This window comes from Diadema antillarum, unplaced genomic scaffold (genome assembly GCF_040938485.1).
Source record: "Diadema antillarum isolate AM-2024a unplaced genomic scaffold, OU_Dant_1.0 seq00000676_RagTag, whole genome shotgun sequence".
NCBI classification, from domain to species: Eukaryota; Metazoa; Echinodermata; class Echinoidea; order Diadematoida; family Diadematidae; genus Diadema; species Diadema antillarum.
The window spans coordinates 330,983-347,023 of NW_027271582.1; the positions used below are offsets into that span (position 1 = coordinate 330,983).

At 40.2% G+C, this 16,041-nt stretch overlaps 1 protein-coding gene across 1 annotated transcript in view; it reads right to left on the reverse strand.

The window, feature by feature from the left end:
- Positions 1-12,895, reverse strand: part of LOC139737029 (partitioning defective 3 homolog) — a 100,589-nt gene extending 87,694 nt beyond the window's left edge. The window contains exon 1 of the mRNA XM_071647708.1: positions 12,544-12,895. Coding sequence (XP_071503809.1) covers positions 12,544-12,663 — 120 coding nt within the window. The 5' untranslated portion in view covers positions 12,664-12,895. The remainder of the gene's footprint in view (positions 1-12,543) is intronic.
- Between the last annotated feature and the right edge of the window lie 3,146 nt (positions 12,896-16,041).

Below are 16,041 nucleotides of genomic sequence, written 5' to 3' on the forward strand. Positions count from 1 at the left end.
ATTATTAAAGTCCAATGAAAATCACAATTTATGCAAAGGCACCTGAGTTTTTAAAATCAGCCAGTGTTTCGAGACATGATTCACACTCAGTATCGCATAATTCCAAGTGACGTTTGAATTGCTGCCCTCAATATTTGTCAGGGCTGTGTTTTGCAATGTACACTATATATTTCATAGTGCATTCTGCGTGTATGACATCTGCATTCGCATTTCAAATTACCACATAATACACTGCAGAAACTTTTAACCCAACTGTGAATGCACCAACTGAACAATGATTGAACAATACAGAGTTCTATTATGGAGTGAGGAAGGTAACATTTGCCATAATTGTCATCATTATTTTCATTAGTGTCTTTAACAGAAGTTCGTTTGAGAGAGATTTCAGACTGAAAATATCCAACAGATCGATACAAATACAAAGAAAGACTTTTACACCCAAGGAATTCAAGACGGTTTGCCTAGGTGCATAGGAAGATAATCTATGGGGTGTGAACGGGTATCAGCATAGGCTAAACTGACCTACACTGTTATTGTGCATTGTGTAATCCAGTATTTAGGTTTACATGCTGGGTGAGCCCATCCCCTTGTACTGTATATTTGGATTAGGGGGCAGGGGGATTTGAAGGGAGCAGTGGTCTGTTACATCATTCGTACAAAGAGCAGTGCATTGAGAGTCCACAGAGCGAAAGCTTTTCTGCTACAAACAGTCTGAATGGAAACTTGTCTGATTGATAGGGGGCAGCTGTCCTTTATATAAAAACACTCTAAACCCCCCTGCTTAGATGCAAAACAGTTTATACCAAAACCTGATAAAGAAACAACTTATAAAGAATTAGGGCCTATACACAGAACTTTTTATGTAGAATGCTCAAGCCCATTCGCAACTCATGCTTAGCTTTATAGCCAGTTGCGTGCACACGCTGCCATTTTGGTAAGTCTTCGGACTAACTTGAGCTAGTTTGGCTTCCAGACCCTTCTCGTATCATTTTGCTATACAGGATATTGACGCCCCCAACATCAAAAACTGGAGTAGGTTTAGCTGGATTTGTCTTGCCTGTGTCAAAGACAAAGGCGGCGACTTCGTCGCCGGGAAGCGACTTATGTTGCTGCCGAGCCCAGTTGGCAAGAGGTCTGAAAACCAGACTAATACTTGAACGAACGCTGGCTACCCTTTGAGACTGTGCTTGAGCATTCTACCTGTTTAGTTCTGTGGGCCTATACCATCGTGTAGCCATCAGACCGTTAAGACAATAATCTCGACCATTCTGGAAAACATTGTATAGATGTGCAGTTTCCAACTGCGCATGTTGTTATGATCATGATGTCGTTGCTAGTGAGAGGTTTTCCTGCACACTCACAATAAGCCCCGCCCTTTATAACATTCTATGGTCGCCATACGTTCAGACACACATGGACATGATGGAATGCTGATTTGTTATCGAGTTCTACATTGTAGTTCGAAACAATGCTCTGACTGTCATTTCACTATATGTCGTTTCATTATACGACATTACGTTAGTCAGTATTCAGACGTATAAATTCATCGTATAGCTATACAGTTTTGGTATGGCTACACCGTTTTAGTATAGATTTTTGCGTCTGAACACCCTGATGGTAACACACACCACTCTCACTCACCTGCCAGTGCCAATATCAAATCTCTACCCATCATTCATGGAGGAAGGGCTAGATTCAAATCTAAAGACTAAACTAGTAATTGTCACAATGCTTTTTAATACAGTTTAGGCCTCTATGTGTATCTCTGGTATTCCCATCTACATGTAGCTCTTTTAAAATGCAGTTTGCCAGCATCACATGAGAAAATCAACATTGAAGATGAACTGAATTTATAAAAGCATGTCATTTGACAGCATAAAATCCTATTGAGTATTAGGGATATAGAGGCCTACTCAATAAAAACATACCCAAATACACAGCTGAAATGAATGTATTATAAATTTACTAAAATACATTTAGTGTAGGCCCTACATCTGACAAGAAGACATTCATTATAAACAAATAAAATCACAGCTTGGTTAAATGTTACAGGGACCTACAATAAATGTATGTAGCATTACTTTAGGAGTTTCTCTATCCGTTACTTCACCAATTATAGCTGTTTTTGGTGTTGTTTTTTTTTTACAGTGAGCGATACAACCTTTCGTAGTGAGTTTGCATCAAGGTCTTTTCTTTTTTTTTGATGAAAGTTGAAACATTCAGCCTTGTCACTGTTCAGCTCTTTCTTCTGCACTTTTCTCATGATACCAAAACACAATGCACTGTCATTTATTATCCACATAAAATACGATACACATCTCCGTAGAAACATCTTTCAGTTCTGCTTTTCCTTGGCTTGGTTGGATGGCAATCACTGCTGTTGTACGACAACACTACTTCATCATACGTACAAGGAAAAAAAAAAACGGTTTTCTTCCTCATTATTTTTCCCCTTTTTTCCCATTTTCCCCATTCTGAATTTTTTTGTGGGGGAGAATTTAATTACTCCCCGAGTTATTGCATCTGAAGACTGCATCTGCCCTCTGGGGGACCATGATTTATGAGGAGATGTCCACATCACGGACATATCCCCACGTTTATGACCACACTGAAAATCATGGGGAGCTGTCGAGGATAGTTCTATCCAAGATAAGGTGTACGTACCAAGCCTAGAGGATTGTGAGAGCTCAAGATGATTGAATCAAAATATGTATGATGCAGAACACTTCTGACAATAAACAAATACTTAAAGACATAGGTTTGCTCTTTGAACCACAAGATATGAAGACATCAGTATTTTCATACCTTTATAAAATACATTATTATGTATCAGAAGGTATCTTTATTGAGGCTTCCAGCGAAGTTTACAAATTCAATGCATTTAATTACAAACTGTTCTTATCAAAAAGCATCTTTTGAATATACAGTATGACAAACTCTTATATTCATTTTTCTGAACAGGAGTATGATGATGCATTAGGCCTTGTCTTTTTAGTACTGATATATACAGTGTTTAATGTGAATTATGGACATTACTCATCAGGTACAGTGCTACAGGTGTGCCTTCTTTCATTGACAATTCTTTGGTGGAAAAGACATTCATAAACCATGCCATACCAATTTTACAGTCAAAGTTTACAAATTGTATTTCCAATACATTCAAAATACATAGCACATGATTACCTCATTGCTATTCAAAATGGCAAAAATAGTTTCAAAATGGGTAGGCCTAAATATTTGATAAATACTGGCACACAGGCAAACATTAAACCATATGTGGTAAAAGGCACTGGAAGATATTCTTATTCTTCAAGAGGACACTGTACTGGTATGTATTAAAATCATACAATAAGACTACAAATCTGCTATTTCAATGTAAACATCTGAATGTTTTTTATTTCAGCAAATATGAAGTGAATAAACAGGTGTACAGTACATGATGAATACAGCCTACAGGCCTATTTGTATCCATGTATGCTGTACAATTAGCAATAAAAGCTTTCAATAGTTATTGTCTGTCAAAGTCCTACAAACTAGAGAACATGTTAACCCGTTGAGGACGGACTGATTTTGCTACAACACGCATTTCTCATAGACACCTGCCCAAGTATACTCGGGACTCGTACTTAACGGGTAAAACCATCGAGAAGTAAATTTATGATGTATCCATGCCTCTGTCTCTGTTCGAAGTTGGGTATACCATGGAGCTTGAAGTACATGTCTGTATACCCAGACATCACACGATGTAGTACATGTTACACCACCTGTGCACAGTACAGTACCCATTGGACAACTCATCCCTAGTTGAATGGCCAAGTTCCACCCAGTCCCATTTTAGCCCTTTGTGAGCTGGAAGAATGCAGCTTTGACTCTAATGACTCAAACTCTGTGAGGCTACAATTGTAGTGACTACAATAGCCACCAGGACAGCTCATTCACACACGGAGGAGGAAACACAATGCACACACTATCCCATTTGCGCTGCTAAAATACCCATACATTTGCAGATGCCCCGGCCACACAGTCCATGATCCACGTCAAGCGCCCCCTCCCTGGCTGGGTGGCTGGCCCGTCCCCTCTACTCCCAGTCCACGAAGCTTTGTTTTGTGTAAGAATCCATCAATGAAAATTAATGAATGGCCCTCAATGTCTTGTTGGGTTATCCGCCCCAATGAGTCACTTAAAATAACATAGGCCGGAATGCGCCCACTCAATCGCTACCAAGATAGTCACACAGATTCTGATCTCCATTTATGGAGAAAGATACAATTATACCGTTATGTTTGCTCATGGACATCTCACTTAGAATGTCTTTGTTCCTGGGAAAACCTCTTAGACAAACACAAAGCAGTGGTGCCCAGAATCTCATTCAATTATAGGCCCTACATGTACACCATGTATGTAGCTTACATGCTGCTGTGCAGATAGGCCTATATTTATTATCATCATAATTATTCATTCAGCACTGATAAATAATCAACACACTGTGCATAAATACATGTAAACCTATCTCATACTACACAACACACTTAAATTCTGACCCCCCCCCCCAAAAAAAAAAAAAAAAAAAAAAAAATTGAAGAAAATTGTAAAAATAATTCATAGATCATCCACAATGATGAAAGAAATAGTGTTTTCATAGTGGATTATTCCGCATCTGGGCACGAAAGGTACAATGTAGGGCCTACATTGTACCTGTAGGCCCTATATACCCGGAAAGACATAGGCCTAGATGTATGATTAAAGGTGTAAAGTCTTCTTTACTAAACCTGTGAGTTAAAAATGCTTCCAGGGTCAGCACTTTGAGTATCATCACTGTGGTATTCATAATGGGTTATTAGCAGCATTCCTCAGATTCTTTGTGTGTTCCAATATCTCCACCAATTGCCTCATGTATTTCCTTGTACAGGGCACACTATACAGGTATCCACATGAAACAGAAGATGACAAAATAGGTTTGTTTTTTGTTGTCTTTCAATCTGAATGATCACACAATCCTGGAAAGAGTTGACTTTATGCTGATGTTTATTTTTTTATGTGATTCATACATATGCACATCTCAATCTGTTTATCAGGTACAATTGCGGTACTGAACCCTTTTTGTTTTCAAATGCACTGAACTTGTAAAACTTTACCCCTCTCCTTCCCCTTGAATCAAACTAAATCTTATCTATCCAATCCATAGTATTAGTAATATAAATCTATACAAGTTTCAATGAGTTGTACAGGTACTGTACCTCTCCTGGCTGTACAGCTCATATCAAATCACCCTTAGGCAAGTGACAGAAATATCCAGGGGCTGTGGAAAGGGGGGGGGGGTAGGCAAAGGGCATCTGCCAAATAGCATTCCCCCCCCCCCCCTGTTTTTGGCTCTTCAAAAGAAAAAAATATGAAGGAAAAAAAAAAAGTCACGATAAAAGCCAGCACCCAGCAGCCAGTGCCCCTCCCCCCCCCCCCCCCCCAAATTAGAAACTGTTCCACAGCCCGATGCCTTGATACTATTTTGTTGAAGGCCTACAACATCTCGAACTTCGTCACCAGTATCATACACAACACTAAATATAGTTCAATCATTCTTCGGGCAAGTTCAAATGCAAGTTACGACCTTGCTAAGATGCAAACTCCTTGACACTTGTAAGCTTGTTTATTCCTCCGCCTTCCACCTTTTTGCACCGCATTGTCGTCATGCACAACTGCGTGACTAAGCCAGCATTCCAAGCCTTTTGTACTCAGCGTGGAGTACACAGACCTTCACCGTATCAGGGATAAAATCAGTTTAACCTGTCAACCAATCAAACCTAATATATTATAGTACAAACTTGTAAATGAGTTTCAGGGTGGGGGGGGGGGGTGGGGGTGGGAAGAACAGTTTTGTATCCCAGGAAAGGTTGAGATGTCACCTCTTGAGCAAAGTTTTAAAGGCCACCTCAGCTTGTTGAGGGCTGTTGTACAATGTGCAGCCACCCAGAGCTGTGATGTTTGACATATGATGCTAATTAATTGCCTGTGACAGTTGCCATTTCCTGCTGTGGTGTGATATGTGCACTGTAAACACTGCCAAGCAATGGTGAGGCCAGTGGACTACAGATACCACTCATCCACTCGAAACGGCAAGGAGCATTTTCAACACTGGCCACATCTCTGACATTACCACACAAAATGACAAAGAGATAGATTTAGATTCAGTATGAAATGAAACACAAGCTGCTAATCAATAACTTGAGCTGTAGGGGCAGGCCTACTCTCTACATACAGAAATACGTATTATTATATTTGCTTATTATAAATACTACACATCGTACACGTATGTATATGTACATGTACATGTAGGGCCCATCGATTGGGGGGGGGGAATCCACCCCCCCCCCCCCAAAAAAAAAAAAAAAAAATGCTCAAAGCAAATAGGAATACCTGAAGAAACGTTAGAAAGCTGGAACTAAATGTAAATGAAAACAGACAGATGCTATCCTACATGACCTAGGTCTGGGATAAAACTACAGGGTAGAGTCATCCCCTTCTTCGGTATTCTGGGTTACATGTAAATGATTCTGATGTCGATAGATGTAATTTTGCTGGGTAGCCTAGTGGGAGAGCACCATCCCCCCCCCCCCCCCCCTCCCTCCCCAGTTCCCATCACAAGCAGGAGAAGAAGAAGATGAAACATCAGCCTGGGCTCAGTCAGATCCAAGGGATGACTCCCCCCTGAAGATTTCTGCAATAATAAGGTGGTCGCATTTACGGCTGGATTTGCTGGATTGCAACCGTTCCAGCCCCCTTGGTAGGCCTGAATTCCTGCATGTCCAATGCCTGTCACTGCTCTTAATTCACCCAGAATTCTGAGTGATGTCATGGCCAGGCCAAGCAATCAGAACTAAAGGAACCACTTTCCCCTTCTTTCTCTCCCCATTGTTGTGCAGGAATCTCTTCTTCTTCATTCACACACATTGCATGCAATCGCACTGGAATCACAACTGCACTTGCCAGCGAGATGCCAGGTATGGGCACAGGGAGTCCGTTGGATAGCAATGGGCAAAGAAGCGGGTCATAAATTGAGGCTAAAGGCTCAAGCCCTTTCCCTAATCTGTTAGTGCTTTGCCACATGGCAGAGCGATTCCAGAGCTGCCAACTCGGGCAATCTTGCCAGACGGTTTAAATTGCATCAATTGTAGCATTTGACCTGTATTGAAGGAGGTGGGTTTTCTACAGTGAGCAAAATGTATTTAGGAATGCATTTGCTTCTGAGTGTTAGCATTTTAATAAGATGTAGGGGGATATTTGGGTGCAGAATTGAAAACACTACATCTCAACAACAAAAACAGTCGGTAACTCTGTTTATTCTTGTTAAACTGTATGGACACACATAATAGCAAAGTTTAAATGCCATGAAGAACAGCATCTGCACTAGGTATACAGAAGTGCACCCACAGAAGTAATACCAAGGAGGTACATTATGAGTTCTCTCATACCTCCTTGGTATTAAACACCGTAGGCCTACTACACCATGTATCCATCTTGAAGTGGTGTAACTTCTGCAAATCTTATTATAAAGAGAAAATGCTGAATGAAATCAAGCGTGTTATTCACATGACAACTGGAACTCTAAAAAAAAAGTCCAATTTGATAGTATTGAATGATGTGAGCCATATTTGGAAGCTACAGAGTATCAGCATGAACATGTACACAACAATAGGACCTACAATATGTACATGTACATGTACATGTAACATGTACAAGTACATCGTACAACTGTACATTGTAGACCCTGTGATGGGTATTTTTAACACCTGGTGTTGTACATAACTATTGTTCATAATAAACATGATTTGAGGCAGGGGAAAATATGCTGAAAACTACTTATAAATGCAAGATGACATAATTTGTGAGAATTTTCTGAGAACTACATAATTTCTGTATTGTATAAAATAAAGTGCACAAAAGCAAAGATTGCAAATAACATTTCTTCCACACAGATTTCTACATACACTACATGTACCGTATCATGGCCATGAGGTGCTTTGACTCCATGAGTTAGGCTTTGCTTGATTCTGGGTGGGCATTTGGAGTCTGAATGGTTTGACCTCTTCAAACAGTACATTTTCTGGGAGGCAAAGGTTAGCTTGACTTTCATCCACTTGACTTCCACCAACAAACTGCATAGTCCACCCTTATCCCCCCCCCCCCCCCCCCCACACACACACACACATACAATTGTAGTAATGGCGTACCTTGTAGGTGTTTGCCACCTCCCTGCATCAATGTATCATCAAACTCTGGCATGAAGGAGTTCTTGGAGTTGGGTGATTTATTGACAGGACAGGCAGTTCGTCATATGATCAGGGCTCAACATTCATAGCAGTGGCCTGGGGCCACTAAAAATTGATGTCGGGCCATTAAATTTTCAAAAAGGCTATCTTTTTAGTGGCCTGATGGGGCAGCTAAAATCTAGAATGAATCTTTTATATTTCCTTTTATTTCAAATTTTATTTCAATATCAAAATTTCAAATCTATAAATTTCAGTGGCCTGAATAGGCCACCAAAGACAGAAGTTATTGTCCAGCCCTGTATTATAAAATTGTACATTGTACGAATGTTGCAAAGAACCCTTTCGCTGTCTATACAGCCAATACTGTAGCTCCATGCCATGACCAGATTATGCATGATTTGAGATGCATACTTGCTAATAGTAAATACAGACAGGATTCTTTCAATTTTTTTTTTTTCGGGGGGGGGGGGGGCAGTTACAACAGCGCATGACTGTCATTAAAAATGATGACATTCAGATGGCTGTGTGCTTCTTCTTTGGCCATAATATGATTGTATCTTCACATCCATTGCTTTCATTTCAACAGTTCAAGTTCTCACTAACGGCATGGGATCCACATACATTGTATTTTTCATGCAAAAATGACCAGTTTCTCTCAAGTATCTGTGCTAGAGCATGGTGTTTTCGAACATCGACCGTCATCATCTAATGTAATGGGGTTCATATAGCACCTTGACTGCGTGAACAAGATCAGTTAGATCAGGAAGGTATCCATGCATGTTGCCTGAACAGCAACCACATGCACACAGATATTTTGTACACATAGCAGGCAGCAGCCTCGTTGATACACAGCGATGGTATTCCGGCACACACATTTAACCCCAGGCACCTTGTAAAGTCATTCAAAATTTTTAAGGACTCGCGGAGCTATGACTTCTGCAGCTGCTCTTGTGCTCGCTCTTATATTGAATTTCCACCTCCCCCTGTTTTCATCATGGAGATGAGGGCGTACACTGTCGCAACAGCAACTCGCGTCTGACAGCCTCCCCTCCGAAAATGATTTTTCAAGTTCATTTGTTATGCAGCATCATATCAACTTGGGGAGGATTGGTTGACACAAGCTTCCAACTGCAACAACCTTGCAAGAGTGCAGAATTGTACCATCCGACTAGATTGTACTGATAAAAGCCAGCACAGTTCACTAACTTATCAAAAAAAGTAATGTGTATAGGTATCCTACACGCACGTATACAAGGGGCTATAAATCACTAAATTACTAGATACTAAGTTTATAGTCGTAAGAAAGTGTGCATACAGTACTGCCAGTGCTGAATTTTTGCACTTGCGGGAAGCACACAAGGCACGCTGATGTGAGGGGAGGGAGCGATAGGTTACCATGAAAAATCCTCTGGTCTTGCATGCAACTTTAATTGGTGGTCGAGAATTGCTGTATAAAACGACTTATAAAATGCAAGCATAAGTTATCTCGGTTCAGAAGCGAGCTATTAAAGTTGTGTGCAGCATAAAAGGGGTATTAAAGGGCACCACTAGCAAAGGATGCCATTTTTGCTACATTACGTAGGCCTATACACGGTTCACACAAAACAAAGTCACGGATTACAACGTTTTTCATCTCAAAAATTCCTTTTCAGCTTCACAGAAGGACAACATTTGTGCAATCTTTTGCCTAGTTTTATGCTCTGTAACCCTACTTCACTCGATGCAATTATGCAAACTTGTACAATGCATAGGGCCTACATTATTCCCCAGTTGTGGTTGATGTTTTGAGGCACAGTCTGTAAATGTAGAGTTACTTGAAATTCCCTGTAGGTCTACATTGTATGTCCTGAAGTGGAAGTACAATGTATGTGACTCATTTACATGTACGTGATCATACATGTAGGGGACTACCCATTAACCCTTCTGTGAGTATAGTATGGAACTAAGGTAATGTATTTCATAATACATAGGAGCCTACACTTTTATCTTTTGAATCTAGGGCCCACAGATTTCAACTTTAGTTTGCAATTCAAACTTTGAAGTTTCTTCATCGCTATGTCAAATTGCAAGTGCATTTGATGTCTGTTTATCAGAACTGCCATCGTGCAATTGTTCAGTTATCAACAAAAGCAACAATTTGTACGTGTTGATCATAATAAAATTGATATTAATAAATCATGCAAGGTCAGATGATGAAGGTCTGAGGTACAACAAAGTAAGAAAAAGCATTATGAGATGACATGTTAGGTTGTACAAGCAAAGCTTTTTTAAAAAACTTGATCTGCTCCTGAAGCTCTTTCGTTCTGAAGCAAAAGTCAGACCTTAAAGGGACTGTACAGTACTGGTTGAGGTGGGGATTCATGTTTTGAACATTCCTAAGTGAGATAATGAGAAACCTCTTATGAAATATGAAAGAGCATGTAATTTCAAGAAGGATTCATCGTTTATTTGATGAAAGTTGATTTTCAAATGGCTGAGATTAATCCAAAAAAGTGATAATAATAAAAGGCGACAGGCCACGCCTTTTATTAGGATCTCTTTGTTTCACATTGTTTTTGGATATCTCAGCCATTTCAAAACCGATTTTCATCAAATAAACTGTTGATACCTCTTAGAATTGCATGCTCTTTGACATCTCATAGAGTGGTTTCTCAATATCTCGCAAAACGTTAAAAGCTAAATCCTCACCTCAACCAGAACTGTACACACCCTGTAACAGAATTAATTCAGTGGACCAAATAATTTACCGGTACAAGCTTGCAATAAGTACTAGACATACATGCATCAGGAAAGTGCACTTCATAACAAAAGTTGCACTCTAAATACTCGATAAAGCTTTGAAAATGGCATCAATGTTTTCATTAATTTTCTCTTCACAGAAATCTTAGCCATACTACTATCTACATCAAATTTCATTGCCATGTGTTTTTATAAAGCAAAAACAAACAAACGAAAGTCTTCCTACGCTTGGAGGTCCCCTTTAACCAATTCATTCTTCCATACTCCAGTATGAACACAAACAGAGCAGTTTACTGCCAAAGTCTAGACAAATCCTCACACTGCACCCCAGAAAGTAGCTTGGTCATAAAGAACACTGTTTACAAAATAAAGGTTCACCATCAGAAGAAAGGTCAGAGTAATTCATGAATGTGTGTGTGTGTGTGTGTGTGTGTGTGTGTGTGTGTGTACAAATGTACACAAATCCAAATGTCTGTGTCATCAAACATGCACTCTTACCAGGGCTGTAATGTGTGTGTGTGGGGGGGGGGGGGGGGGTGGGGCGAGTCCAGAGACTCCAACTCTCCCGTTTTCGACGGGAGATCTCCTGCCGAAAACCCAGTTTTGCAAAATCTCCCGTTCTCCAGTTGGAGATTTGATTTCTCCCGCCCTGGCTCTGTGTCTCCCGGTGGAAAGGATTTCTTACTTATTGCTATTGTATGTTGAAAAAAAAAGCCTTAGATAGCACCAGAGAACATCTACATTTGTAGAACCCTAGGAACTTCGCGCTTTGCACACATCAACTTGGAGTCTCCCGTTTGCCAGGGGTTTCGGGCGGGAGAATCTCCAGATCAGAAGGTGCTTGGGGTTGGAGTCTCTGCGAGTCATGTTTGAGTACAATGTATCTCGTAAGTACAGCAATATCAGAAATGAAGATCACATGATACTGGTATGCATTCACTGGAAAAGTTCAAGTAGCGACACACGCTAGGAAGCGATATGAACTGAGAATCTACTATTTATACCCTATTCAGCATACACACAGTAGTTTCCATCCAACAACAAAGTTTGATAAACCCATCCATTCCTTTTTCAAAAGATAAGATGCAGTTAACCTCCCCCATGTCAACCTTGTACAAGTTGAAAAATTGGCAAAGTCGTGGAAAAACACTAAAAACAAAATAATCATGAATCTAAAGAGTCAAGATGACTCAACTAAGGGACTGCTAATAATCCAGGCATCTTTAAACAAAAGCAAAAAAAAAAAAAAAAAGATGATGTCAGACATCCACTTCTGGGCTGAATTTCTGGAATTTACAGGTAAGCTCCAGCATAATTAATCTCTATCACTATGCAAGCTCTGGAGAGAATTTACATAATGTAGGGTAGATTCTAATGAAAGATAATCTCATCAACTACAAGTACGTAGCACAGCAGGACCCTACACATACAGAGGTATGACAAATTGTAAGTATCAACATGAAAACTTGCACATGGAGAGAAAATAGTCATATTATTGTAACAGAACTAATCAACACTACATTCTACATCATGTACTCACCCGTCCTGTGGCCTTCTTGTATCGCTGCACAGACTTTTCGATGAGCTCGCCGATGGTTGACGTGCCCTCGCCACAAGGAACGATAATCTTGATGGCACCAAAGCACACTGTTACCTTCATGATTATACGTCTCTTAATTCCAGTAGTTCTGAAAACATACAGAAAATCAACTGCACTGTCCACAGTCCAAACGGCCTGATCGTCGCTGGTCCAAATCACTCAAAAATCTATTGTCAGGAGGTGCATAATTTCATAATGTCACTACTGCACACAATTAAAACGTGATACATCATTCATTACTTACTGAATCCTAATGAGCCAATGAACAATTTTTAGGGTCGTAAAACAAAAACTTGCAGATAACAGCAAAACTGGTAAAAACAACACCTTCTTCGTTGTTGTCAACTAAATCTCAATTCAGTGGAGAATGTAGGCTGCTTCATTTGTACGAAAACAAGGTGGATTCTCGCCTCTCCTATGATAATCTTCTGGATATAGGCAGCTGATAATCCGAGCCGAATCCCCAGCCCTGCTCACAGGATAGCCGGCGACTCCTGATCTACATTTTCACCCCAGTAATTCACAGGTGGGTGATGAGATTTCAAGCCACCAAAAGCAGCCGGTGAGTTGCGACTACGACGGCTGTCGGGCGTATTTCTGCGCTGACTCATTCATACATCAGCCCGCTGGTGCACCGCCGATTCGTCGACTGCGCTCGCTGTGTTGAAGCCGTATGCCTCCACTAGTCTGTGCGTGGGTGTCGCTCGCCTGCATCTGAAATAACGCCGATGCATGCCATTCCCATTCGTAACGCACACACAGTGTACAGGTGTCGCACGAAACCAATACGGCGGTATTCACCCACCAAACGATCTATGATTATGAAAGAGAAATGACAGAAAACATGCAATGTCGAACAGCTAACACAAACAGAACGGACAGGCATTAATTTTGAACAGTGTTTGTAGGTTTCACTTTGTTGATAGCGTATGATAATAGAGGCGGAGGCCAAATGACGGCCTCTTTGTCGCTTTTTAAATCGAGTCGGGTAAAATCAATACAACAACATTTCCAATTGAAGTCCCAGTCACACTTCACTTGCCCCGGCAGCCTGTCCGTCCCTGCTCTGTTTACGATTGATTGCATGAAGCATCGGTCGAACGTTAGGTCGACCACTCAGCAGAACAACAAACTGAAAAATTCAAGAGCTACTTCTTACCTGTGCTAGTATCAGGAAGCCACAGTGGCAGTTGTGTGTCGTCCGTTGTGTTCGATGTGACTGCAAAAACCAAAGATCTAATGAGAAATCAACGGTTTGTACCGTTACAAGTAGGCCTACCTAATCCCGTTCCACTCACCGTTAGTCGATCGAAGCTCTATGTACTATAAACGATGTTTACGTGCGTACATACTGTACACGTACACACTGTGCATGTTTAGTGTGCTCGCACGTAAACTTATGGTAGTTGCTAACTATAGATGGCGTTATGTAATATTTCAATCCAGTGCCGTATATGTACGGCACTGTTTCAATCTCAATGAAGTCAGTATTGTGCAGCCAATATGACAGAGACCGTACTTCAAAATCTTCAAAAATGGACTTACGGTTTTTGCGAACAAACTCTTCTGTATGTTACATACCAGTCGCGTGGACAAACTGTACTGAGTACTAGATTGAGCAGAAGTAACCTTGCCGAATCACGATTAATGACCAGGGGGGCATTTCATAAAGCGTTTTGGTAGGATATTTTTCTGACAAACTGTTACAAGCTACTGAAATCCTTGCATCTGATTGGCTCAGAGCAAATTTGTCCGACAACTTTGTCGGACAAAATGCTTCATGAAATGCCTCCCTGAGATAAAAAGATGCAAGCATAATAAGTTAGTTCTGAGTAAAGTTGTTGATACTTGGCTAAGTTAGGTGTCTGTCAATCAGAATTGAGTATTCAAGTATAGACTTATGATTGATTTTCTGACTTATGATTGATTTTCTGACTTATGATTGATTTTCTGACTTATGATTGATCTCAACTTTTGTGCAATAGGGTCCAGCAAATATGGACATATCGTTTATTCATAAAATCTATAAGAGTCCGTGAAGTAGTGACTGCGAAAAATGTTTTAAAACACTTTCAACCTCTAAAAAATAGAAATACGGACGCCCTGAGGCAATGCTATTTACCGTAAACTTCTATGCACAAGAAATTTTGTTTCCATAACTACACCGAGGCAATGGCATCTATGGATGCATAGCAGAAATTTGGGCAACTTTACTATTCGACAAAAAATGCTAGGGGTAAGCTTCAACAAAATATTGTTTATACCATGGTATCCACACAATGTGCTTTTTATTATGAAGAAAGTGGAATCAGACAAATGGAATGGAGAAGGTTTATTAAAATCAAAAGAAATAAAAAAAAGTTGATGAAATATTAAATTTCACATGTTTCTAGTGGTGAAACCTGAATGATAGGAATAACCACACACTCAAAATAGAAAAGGTGACGAGGCATTATCACCTCAAAAGTCCCCCATTATAGATGCACAATTCTATACATGTTTATTTTTGACATAAAAGTATAACAATGTATCTTCTGTATAAAATCATTAGTATTTTCGTATAATAACAGAACAATAATTATTCTTATTAGGCCTATACCTTTAGGATGAAAAAACAACAACAACAAAACATGATTTTCTTATATTACTATTATTATTATTATTAACTTGTCTCCCATTTTGCGTACAATCCGATAGGCTGTGTGTTACTGTAGCATCCGTGTATCTCTGTGTCAGTGTGTTTGTGTGTCTGTGTGCTTTTTGTGCGTGTGTGCGTCTGTCTGTCTGTCTGTCTGTCTGCTTGTCTGTCCTTTCTGTGCACTTTCGTTTCATCAGCCAAGGGTCGCACAGAATTTGGTCAACAAGCCAAGGGTTAATTATATAGAGTTGGACTCTCCGCCACTAGAACTATCATTTTGTTTCTACGAATCATGTCAGATGACGACATGATCTGTGATCTTTGCGACGAACACCGTCAAAGAATTGATTTTAGCTGTCCGCTGACTGGTCAAGACATTTACGACAACTGTCTGATAGGCCTGGTTTCTGCTTAGCGACAGTCGTAGACCCGTCGGACTCGTAAAACCGAAACAGGTCGCGTCTTATCTGGTATAATCCATGCCATTGCCCCACCCTGGGGCTCATCTCCATTACTATTCAAGCAGCATCACACGGATATCCAAAAGGTATACTGTTTTAATAACACACTCTATGTGACCCACTCATCTCCCTTCTACCCCCCCCCCCCCCACATCTACAAAAAACGGCCACCAACATGGAAACGACATGCATTTAAATTTGGCGATTGTATCTGTTTATTAGTTGCTGCATCAGTTGTTGCTTTGAGCTTCTTTGGGGAGCTTATGCTTTGTCACATGTGAAATATTGACAACTTTTTTCATTTAGAATAAAAGATTTATGTGTCATTTCAGGAAATTC